The 10793-nt window shown below is 33.9% G+C and overlaps 2 protein-coding genes across 3 annotated transcripts; one reads left to right on the top strand and one right to left on the bottom strand.

Moving 5' to 3' along the window:
• Positions 13-2878, bottom strand: LOC104762686. 2 transcript variants are annotated; one of them, XM_019240310.1, is made up of 2 exons: positions 1628-2878; positions 13-94 (listed from the first exon to the last, which is right to left on the bottom strand). In XM_019240310.1, the coding sequence occupies exons 1-2, from the start codon at positions 2721-2723 to the stop codon at positions 63-65; spliced, it is 1128 nt and encodes a 375-aa protein (XP_019095855.1). In that variant the 5' UTR covers positions 2724-2878; the 3' UTR covers positions 13-62. The 2 variants fall into 2 exon arrangements, with proteins under 2 accessions (XP_019095855.1, XP_010484324.1); XM_010486022.2 differs by lacking the exon at positions 13-94 and having other exon boundaries at positions 1342-2878.
• On the top strand, positions 8043-9566 carry LOC104762684 (succinate dehydrogenase [ubiquinone] iron-sulfur subunit 3, mitochondrial-like). Its single transcript, XM_010486021.2, is given in 6 exon segments — positions 8043-8274; positions 8335-8450; positions 8524-8541; positions 8543-8763; positions 8999-9208; positions 9289-9566. Coding segments are annotated over 6 exon segments (930 nt in total). The 5' UTR covers positions 8043-8096; the 3' UTR covers positions 9476-9566.

Below are 10793 nucleotides of genomic sequence, written 5' to 3'. Positions count from 1 at the left end.
TTTTTTTTTTTTTTTTAATAACACATACCTTCATTGATCTTACAAAAGGGTTGAAAACCTTTTTACAACCTGGTGCCTCCTAACAGAGATACACCTACAGTAATAACAAAGCATAGATTACAAACAAACTTATAGGAGTTAAAAAGTCGGAACCAAGTAACTAAGAAGGAGTCTGATGGGATGATGTAAGGAGAAGAAGTTGAAGAAGTCATAATCAAATGTAAGAGCACAAACAATGTAAGTAGAAGAAGCTGAAGAAGTCATAATCAAATAAACAGTTTGGATTTTATGTCTGTGTGAAGCAATTTTGCTTAGATCATCTCTAATGGTTTTCCCTATTTTTCCTCTATAATAGAGATCTTTATAATAGAGGTGAGTTTTACTCTAATGGTCTTCTATTCTCACCTATATAATAGAGTTCCTCTATTTATAGAGGAACACTTTGTAAGAAAAAATGGAATTTCTTTATAAATAGAGGAAAAAATAGCAATCTCTATTTTAAAGGTGAAAATAGAGAACTATTGGAATAAAATTCAGGATTAGGATCATTGGAAATGCTCCTAGTAGTAACCTGAAATCTCGCAATAGATAGATGTAACCATCGAAGTTTGGTTTGATGGATTTTTTTTAATAATGGCGACAATTATATTAAGTAAAAAATTACGAGACATGACGGTCTGACGTATTGAATGACGTTTGTTTTTCTATAGGATGTCTTTGAAAGGGATAAATGACGTATCGGATTACAATGACGATGAATTTACATTATTCGCTTATGATTTTTTATTTATTTTCTTACATCCATTATTCAGCTTATGTGTATTACTACAAAATATTAAAAGAAAAAAAATATGAATATATCGAGAAGTGTCATGTGAGTTTCAAATAAATATGATGAAATTAGGATAAGCGGCGGCTAACGATTCCCTAGATCTCGCCACCAATCACTCTCTCGCTACATATTTTACTTTATAATATATAGGCAAATAAATTAATAATGTTTCATAGTTTGAGTTATTTGCAGTTTCATGTTCTAGTAACAGTCCAAGCTTCTGTTTTAGGGTTCATACGTAGCCCTAGTACCAAGAAACTTTCAACATTTTTCTTTGCCAAAAGTAGATGCATGCTATTTTTTTTGGGTCCTTGTAAGATTAATCCTGCCTCTATAGGCACATGCTTCTTTTAAAAAAATTGTAATTTCAAATTTCAAATTATATTTACAAATATATCAATACTTGTTGACAAAAAAAAAAATATCAATACTTAGGAAGCAACTGATGATATCTCATGCCACTATGAGCCGATGTTCAAAATCACATATATAACATCCAGTCCAATAAAAGGAATAAAGCCGATATATAACATTATAAGAAAAAAAAAAAAACATTGTTCGAATATGTAAAAAAGTAATTGTTAATTATAGAGACCATAGAAGCTTTAGAACATGATAAATGATTCCAAAATCTTTCCATACACTAATTAATGTTTCCAATATTCATCATATGTTTTTCGCTAAGATTTCTAAACTTTTTTTTATTATGGTAAGTAATAAAATAAATACAACCATAATGTAAAAAAGTTAGATAAATCTAATCAGAAGAAGAGATCCATGATAATTCCACCATACCTTCATTTCTCACCGCCGTTAAAGTATTCTCTGATCCAGAAGCAACAGGTGCTGTGTAACCATCCGATGATCTTTGCACCATGGACTGATCATCACCATTGATCGATCTTAACAGATCGTTATCATTCTCGGCTTCAGTATTCTTGTCTGATCCATGGATATTAGAATTATTTAGGGTTGGATGTGTCATCGATGACGACGAGACGATAATGTTGTGAAGCCCCTCAAAGTTTGTTCCAACGTCCACGTGTCCAAAACCATTACTCGTTCTCAAGCTCGAAGGTTTCGACTTTTCACATAGAAGGGACTGATCCGGTAAAGGGTTGTTGTTGGGAGATTGGTTGTTGAGAAAAGGGTATGCGATGTTTTGCGTGTTTATATTAAGGAGAAGATTCTGATGATGATGAAGATGATACTCTGAAGGAGGAAGGTAATGATGATTCACCGTCGATGGAGAGATGAGTTTGTGAGGAAAGGGTTTTAAGGGTCTCGAGGAAGAAGAAGAAGAAGAACCGAAGAGATCAAATCTTGATCTTGGATAAGGAGAAGATGATGATAATCCGGTGAAAGGAGTTGAAGGATTACCGGTGAATTCTTGAACCATGGCTCTGAAGTTGGATGTGTCGGTGGTCAAAACAGTCGTAGGCGCTCGTCTCGAGACTCGAGATCTCTTCTTTGGATTCCGTGTTGTCGCAAGACCGTTTTTCTTGTCGGTTGGGACGGAACAAATGGGACTAGTTGTGTTTGTGTCGTTTGTGTGTGGAACTGTTCTCAGATTTTGTTGGAGTGGGTTTGTGAAGAAGACTGATTCTGATGAGATCGGTGGTGGTACTGGTCTAGAGCCATCATCGGTGGGTTTTGTAGCCGTTGTTGACCAGAGAGGATTATCCGTTGACCAAGAAGTGTTAAAATAGTTAGCTATAAGAGAGTCAAGCTGTGTTGGAACGGCGATGTTGGAGGAGACGGTGGTTGTGTTGTTGTTGTTGTTGAATAAAGCAGAGATTGATTGATCGGCGCGTGAGTCGTACTCTTCTTGATCTCCCCCACCAGCACCGCCGCTTGATGATTGCATGCTACTACTGTTGCCGGAATCCATGGCAGAGATAGAGAGAGGAAGATAGGTGATGGTTGTGACTTGAGAGATAGAGAGAGAGAAGAATGGGTAATGAAGGAAGGAGGATATGATGATTTTTTGGGTTGTAGAGAAACTCAAAAGAGGAGGAGAGTGTGAAAGGAATTGATGGTTTGTGTGGGAGAGAAAAGCCAATAAAATGTGGACAGCTTTTTTTATATTATAAAATTCAAAATCTTTTTTATGCAGTATAACTCTAAACTTTTTTTCACTATTTACCTTTTGTTCCCACTTTTTTCTTTACTTGAAACTTGAAACTTTGAAACATGCAACTAGGGTTAATTACATTTTGGTGTATAAAAAATTCGAGCGAGAGAGAGGGGTGATAGAACAAAGATTTTGATTGTTCACAAGATTCTATAGTTTTTAATTTCGCAGTTGACATTTGGGTAATTTTTAAAATCTATAACAACAAAAAATTACTATAGTTTACTACATCACATAATTACTATTGCATTACCTAATTTTTTCATAGATGTGGTTCAAATGGCATTCGTGTTAATGTTTACATATATAAAATGTTCTTAAAAAATAAGTGATTCGCCTTGAGACTACAGTATAGCGTCGACAAATTTTGTTATATATTAAACTTATATAATCAGTTTCATTATCATTGGTATCTTTTAACTAGTGCTTCGAAATGTTGTTTCATATGTGAATGGAATAAGAGGAATTGTAGACGGGATAAAAAAAATATTGACTAATAGGGAAAATATTTATATTATTTGATTATTGGAGCGTCAGATTAATTTAAATATTTAATCGGGTTTTACAAATTAGAACGTTATCCAGAATATATTTAATTTTCTATACACAAACAATGGTAATAGTGGAAAGATAGAAAACTCATTTCTTTTTTTCGTTTTCTGATAACAACTCTGTTCTTTTCTTCTCATACTTTTTGTGTTTTTAATTTTTAACTTTATTAAAAAAATATGTTTAGATGTAAGAGAATTACTTGTACCTGTGTGTTCCCAAAGTAGAATTTTAATGAGAGGCTAATATTAAACTATCGACGTAGATGCGTAATTACATGTGAAATAGCAACATTTTGGTATTGTTTTAAACAGAGACATGTAACAGAAGTTGTCAATTAGAGCACAGCCTTTGACCGAGTCAATAATCTGTGAGACCCGATTAAATATGTGTTGCCCTTCTCATTTTAATTGTAATTTTTTAAAATTATAGCTTTAAAAAAAACTTATTGTTTTTTGACTGTATAATATATATATATATATATATATATATATAGTTGTTTTTCCTTGTTTAAAGTTTCAACAAACGCAACAAAAAAATAAAGTTTCGAATATCCATTCTTATTCTGTAATGTCTGAATAAAAAAATATAAAGTTGCTGTTGGTGAGATATTCAGTAGATTAGTAGTAGTACCCCTGTTGAAAATTAGTCGGTTTTTATGTTTGGCAAAAAGGTTCGTTTAAATATAATTTTCAAAATTAATTGATAATAATCATATCAATTAAATCGTAATTTCAATTTTGTTTTGGAATGGTAGGTCCTCTATATTATTATTGTATGCGACATATACTAAACAAGATAGATAATATGGGGATAATTCAACCGCACACCTACGAACTACAGTCAAAGGTGCAAAATCCAGCAAATTTTTTCTTCTTACAAACAAAAGAAATTTCAAAGAAGCCTTTTTCTCTGTACTTTTAGTTTCTAAAAATATTAACCAGTTTTTTTTTGTGTTTTTTTTTTTTGTATGCATCCGATCAATCCTTTTATAATTAAAATAAAGTGTACAGTTTTTGTGTTAACGTTATTTTCTTCTATGTTTCAATACTGTATTTTTTCGAGAAACAGCAGATTTCAAAAATAAAAAATCTTCTTTTACCAATGATTTAGTTTATTTATTCTGTTAATTTATAGATAAATTAGAGGTGACTGTGTATTTGTTGAGGTCATTGTCGTACTATTTCATAGCTGTTGTCTACTTGCCTATATTTGCCTTTTTAAAGACCATGTCTTCGAGTGAAATCCCGAGATCTAACATCTTCACGTACCTTTAATTTGTTTGAAAAAAAACTTTATTTATTAGTGCATAACTTTTTTAAATAAGATTTTTTATATTCAAACTATATACTATTATCGACGTTCTATCGAATTTCTATATTGAATGATTTTTTTGGTTAAACTTAAACTCATTATTGATGTGAGGGTTTATGGAGAAAGGTGTATCATGGGAGGATTTATGCGTTGTTACCTATTTCTTTATTTTAAGGCTTCATTCTCTGTTTTGGGTTTAATTTCTTTATTTTGTAATTTTTATCTTGGTTTCATTTTATGCCTCCAGGAACTTCTGTTTGTTCGCCGGTTTAGTTTCCTTCTTTTAGGCTTTAGACTCAGGTGATATTTTTGTTTTCCGCCGGCTAAGTTATAATTCACCATGTATCATTCTAATTTATATAATATCAGTCGACAAAAAAAAACTCATTATTGATGAATATTTGTTGTCAACAGACAAGACATGTTGTCTTGAGTAATAATAATCACTTTCTAGATTTATTATTCCGGTGCTAACGTTACTTTAAACGTGTTTACAATTTGTAGTTGGGAGTACAAAATATCATATAGAAGTTTTATAGTATAATTTACGAATTACGATAATTATAACATCCCAGCTACAAATTATAGTAGTAGTCCGATGGTTTGGTTGACCATGTAGATTGACTGAAACATATCGGGGTTTTCAGTACCTAGTTACGTTATAGAACGAGCTTTGATATTGAATAATATAATTCTATCAAGAGTTATATTAATATGAGATTAGAGGCAACATCACACACACGACATATATACAGTTTTAACATAAAATGTTAGGTTACATCTGAATCGGACCATAAACTTCACTTTTGTGGCGATAGAGCTATCAAATCACTCACCTAATTGCATCCCGTTTATTGGATTGCTTTAACTAATTAAACTAGTTAACCCATACTAACCGTTGATTTTTTTTTAATACAAGTATATGTTCTATTATATATATATAAAAAAGAGTAAACAACAAAAATGTTTGGAAGTTGGATGATGATAACAACTTCTGACGAGACTGAAAAAATAATATACCTATATACGAAAGCAATATACATAATTTACATATATGTTGGTGTTGGGTTTCGGCGATGTGGAGGCCATGAAGAACCGGTTAAGAAAACAAGATATAGACATGATAGTCGGCCTGTTGCGAGCCCAAAAGAAGAATTTTGTTGCCGAGGTTGAGTCAGTTGTGAGATAAGGTCAATAAATTGTGGGCGAGATTTAAGGGGAGAGTGGTACGGCAAGTCAAGGCTATTGAGTTTAAATAGATAGAATTTGTAAAACAGACGATCATGTATTTTTTTTTAGGTTAAGAGCAGCACACAATTTAATACAAAAAATCCAGTTCGTAATTTTTTTTAGTTCATATCGATTTAGACGGAAAATCTGCCCAAAATTTATTTCTTAATCAAATCAATTTATTCGGTCTTTCTCTTTTCAACAATATACATATAGAAACGGTGGCTGTAGAGACAGTTTTCATAAAGATTTCGTGACATGTCAAAAGAGAGATTAGATTTGATTAGACCTTTCCCTCCATGATATCGCAATTAAAATACACTTAACATAACCCATGACACTGTTACAGGTTATCTTTTTATGGTCCCCTAAAAATTATTAATTAAATAAGACAAAGATAATTGATATTGACCGGTGCTAACACATGTCTAAACTTTTCTTTATCTCAAGCTTTTACCCATGATTAATCATAAATGTATTATTGAACCGTAAACTTTTATCATATTATCGGAAAAAAGTTCTTAACCAAAGCCTTGTTGATTCCATATTGAATTCCCCCAGGCAAAATCTATATAACTGTTGTTTTTTATAGCGACAATTGTCCACCTACAAGTCTACAAAGACGACAATACATGAAAACTACAATGGCTATATATAGTATATATTTCTAATAATTATTTACGTATACTATAAGTATATGTTTTTTTTTCCTTTTGAAGAGAATGTATAAGCTGTTACCCACAGTTAAGCAAAATATAATTATATTTTGTTCACGCAAAAAAAAAAAAAAAACTATATTCCTTCCACTTATAAAGAATATATTTGTTTTGTCCGTTAGGTTTTGTTGGTTTCCTCACTAGTTTTTATTCTTTGACATCCAATCAATCGCTTAGAATGCACACTTGATATCATAATATCTAAATTTACAGAATATTAAGTACGTTTAAAATCATACAATATATATTTTTATAACTTTATTTTTCCTGATATGTTTTTTTTATTTTTTTTTAGCGAGTTGCGAGTACTACTAGCTAGCTAGCTAAATGAGACAAAGGTGTTTGAGTATTGGACAACAACAACAAAAAAAACTGGCAACCTGTTACTTTATTCACCTGTATTTTATTTAAGTGTTTGGAGACGACGCGATAATTAATTTGTAATAAAAAAAATAGTATAACTTTTCATGAGGACATATCAGTGTCATAGTATGGTACTGTTAATGATATAGCTGATATAATTACGAATCACGTGAGAGTGAGACCAATTCAAGAAATTATATTCAAATCAGCTAATTATATGTATCATCAAATGACTATATATCAAATGACTATATATGCAGAACTAGTGTACAAACAAGATCTGCTATATAATTTACCAATAGTTTAACTGAAAAATTACAGGTGTGGTGGAATATAATAATAACACCAATTGTATCGATATACATTCATTATGTGCGATGAAATTTCAAACAAGCAGAAGAGCAGATTCAAAACAGAAGTTAGTATATCTCTTCAATGAAGAAAGGATTGGTCAAAGGTGGTGGTCCTGCTCCAGACAAAGAGGACATGCCACGTATCATCTCTCTTTCAAGATTAATTTGGATCGTTGACTTTCTCTGTTGCAATATACTCTATTTGTCTGGTTATTGTTGGTTATAATAAGCTCGCGATCCAATGCAAATTGACAATGCTCCTTGTTTTCAAACAAAACGCAACAAAGACTAAAGACCTTAGTAGTATTTGTCAAAATCCTTAAGTAACGGGATTTCTAAGAGTTAAAGAGGACACATCTCAACCCGACCGATACGAGACCCGGTCCTCAAGCCTGAATCAAGATAATTACTGGGCTTAATGGTTCTTAATGGGCTTAGTTTGTACTCGAACACGTTGTCGCACACGTGCCACTGAACCACATCCTCTAGGCTGTCCACGTGTCGATATTGCCATGCACCGTGTCCCTGTTTTCGTTGCTCACAAAAGATTGTGATGGAAACGAATTCGTGCGATTCAACAGCTTTTGATCAAAAGCAAACAGAAAATGTCGACTGTGTTGCGGGTGCTGCGACAGAGGATCGGCAGTCCAACAGCGGAGAAAGTACGTTTGAGCAGTAGCTTAAGCGGCGGTGGAGATTTTCCGATCTTAAAAGGCCATAAAGCGGCTCAAGATTTATCCAAAGATACTCTAAAATCCCATGACATAACAAAAGACAAAGAAGGTATGACTAAAGCCATATAGAATAGTCAATTCTTTATCGTTGATTTATTTTATCCAACAGGCCAACACAAAGAAGTTAAAAAGGAGTTCAAGATTTACAGATGGAATCCTGACAAGCCTAACTCCAAACCATTTCTTCAATCTTTCTTCGTTGATCTTTCCACTTGTGGTCCCATGGTAATTAACTCAAAAATTGTTGATCAAATTCTGTAGGATCAGTATTCATTTTGATGTGTTGCACTTGCTATAGGTTTTGGACGTGTTGCAGAAAGATAAAAGCGGAGGAGGAGGCGAGTCTGAGTTACAGAAGGTCATGCAGAGAAGGTATATGTGGATCTTGCTCGATGAATATTGATGGTACTAATACTGTCGCATGTCTTAAACCCATAAACCCCAACACGTCAAAGCCCACCATAATTACTCCATTGCCTCACATGTATGTCATCAAAGACCTAGTCGTCGACCTCACCAATTTTTACCAACAATACAAGTAAGTGAAGCTACTTTCTAGAATCTCTAATCGATCTTGGTCTTTGGATTTGTTGACGCATCACGCATTTATGTGGAAAATGTGAGACAAATTAAAAACAGATACGAAATAATATTATTGTCTTATGAATTTTTGTGAGGAATCGCTTAGTGGTTATATACTTTTTAATTTTTCCTCTTCATAAACATAATAATGCATGTTGGGACTATACTGTGTTGTGTCTTTGAAATTATAGATCAATGGAGCCGTGGTTAAAGACGAGGAAGCCACCTAAAGACGGACGCGAACACCGGCAGTCACCAAATGACCGGAAGAAACTAGATGGGCTATACGAATGCATATTGTGCGCGTGTTGTACCACATCATGTCCTTCTTACTGGTGGAACCCCGAGGAGTTTCCAGGACCCGCGGCCTTACTACAAGCGTACCGTTGGATCAGCGACAGGTATAAAACTTGAAGTTAAACGGTCTAAACTAAATTCAGGTCCATTTGACTTCTTCTTCGTTTTTCTATGTTTAACTCAGCCGCGATGAGTTTAGACAAGAGAGGCTTCAGGCGATAACAGAGAATGAAACCAAAGTATATAGATGCAGAGCAATCAAGAACTGTACGGCTACTTGTCCTAAAGGACTTAACCCAGCTGGTGCGATTCTGAAAATGAAGTCTAGGCATTTGTTCGGTATTCCTGTCGATAGAACTGAGAGTGTCTAGCCTGAACAAGACGCGGTCCGGACCGGACCGGTCATCTATGTTAATGCTTTCTCTCTTGATAGGCAATGCAATAAGAATTTAATGTTCAATACGTGTCTCTCCTTTTATTGATATATCATATAAGTATATATAACTTTTTAGAAAAGATCATCAAACACGTTTTGGTACATAAAAGGAAAAGACGTGCTCTCCATAAAATCATTTAAATGTAAATATAGAATCAATTGGAGAAAAACACGGATTAATTTACGGACAAATCTCCCACTCTCTTTCTAAACATTCCCTCTCTTTCTTACACGACCGAGTCAGCACGCAGCAACCATAGTTTTTTTTTCTTTTTTTTTTCAAAAAAAAAAAAAAAGGTAAGAGTTGACGGAGAGAAAAAAAAAGATGAAAACAGAATAGAGTTGTGGTGAATTTAACCAATAATAATGAATTGTCATCAATTTTTCAAGCTCACTACCAACTCATTTGACATCGAATAACAAAAAATGCATAAACATATAGTAATCCAGTCGTTTCTTTTCCTTTCTTTTTTTCACCTAATTCTTTTATTTATTTTTCCTTTCCATAGTAAAACCAAAAAATCATGATGACACTTAATATAAAATTAATGACACCAATACAAAACACGAAACGGAAGAATCTTCGTTCCTCTTTACCGTCCGGCCGAGAAAAGCCTAATCACATCTTTCTCCTCTATTCCTCTTTTTAACAACATGAGATCTCTCCCTTCTCATCGCCATTAATTTCTGTGTTTCAAATCTCACCATCGTCTTCTTCTTCTTCTTTTATTTCTGAATCTTAATTTAATTGTTCTTTTGGGAGGGATAGGGTTTTCCCATTCCAAGGCCGGTTCTTGAGATGGAGGCGAACAAGGTGGCCGCGGCGGCGGAGAGAAGATCAGGTTGTGGTTTATTGACTGTAATGTTTGGTAGACGTGGCTTGTGGTCCAAGAAATCTACCGCAGCCGATAACGGTAGCCAGAAAAGCACATCTACGGCTGCAACCGCCACAAGCAACATTCAATTCACTAAATCTCCAGGAACCGAGTTAAAGAAGCCTCGCGATGATCATAAGAAGGTTTCGGCCGAGCCAGTCCAGAATAAAAAGATCCAGAGCCAACAAAATCAGAACCAGAGATCCGTAGTTCCATCAAAACCCTCGTCAAATCAATACCCTAATAACCATCAATTAGGGAGCTACGAGAGTCATCAACAACAACAACAACAAAGGAGTAGTTATAACAACAATAGTAATAGCGTTGATCCATACCGAGGAGGAGGACAGAGGAAAGTGCCGAGAGAAGCCATTGGTT

The sequence above is a fragment of the Camelina sativa genome, chromosome 18, assembly GCF_000633955.1.
Source record: "Camelina sativa cultivar DH55 chromosome 18, Cs, whole genome shotgun sequence".
In the NCBI taxonomy this organism is placed as follows: Eukaryota; Viridiplantae; Streptophyta; class Magnoliopsida; order Brassicales; family Brassicaceae; genus Camelina; species Camelina sativa.
This window is presented reverse-complemented; position numbering and strand designations above follow the sequence as displayed.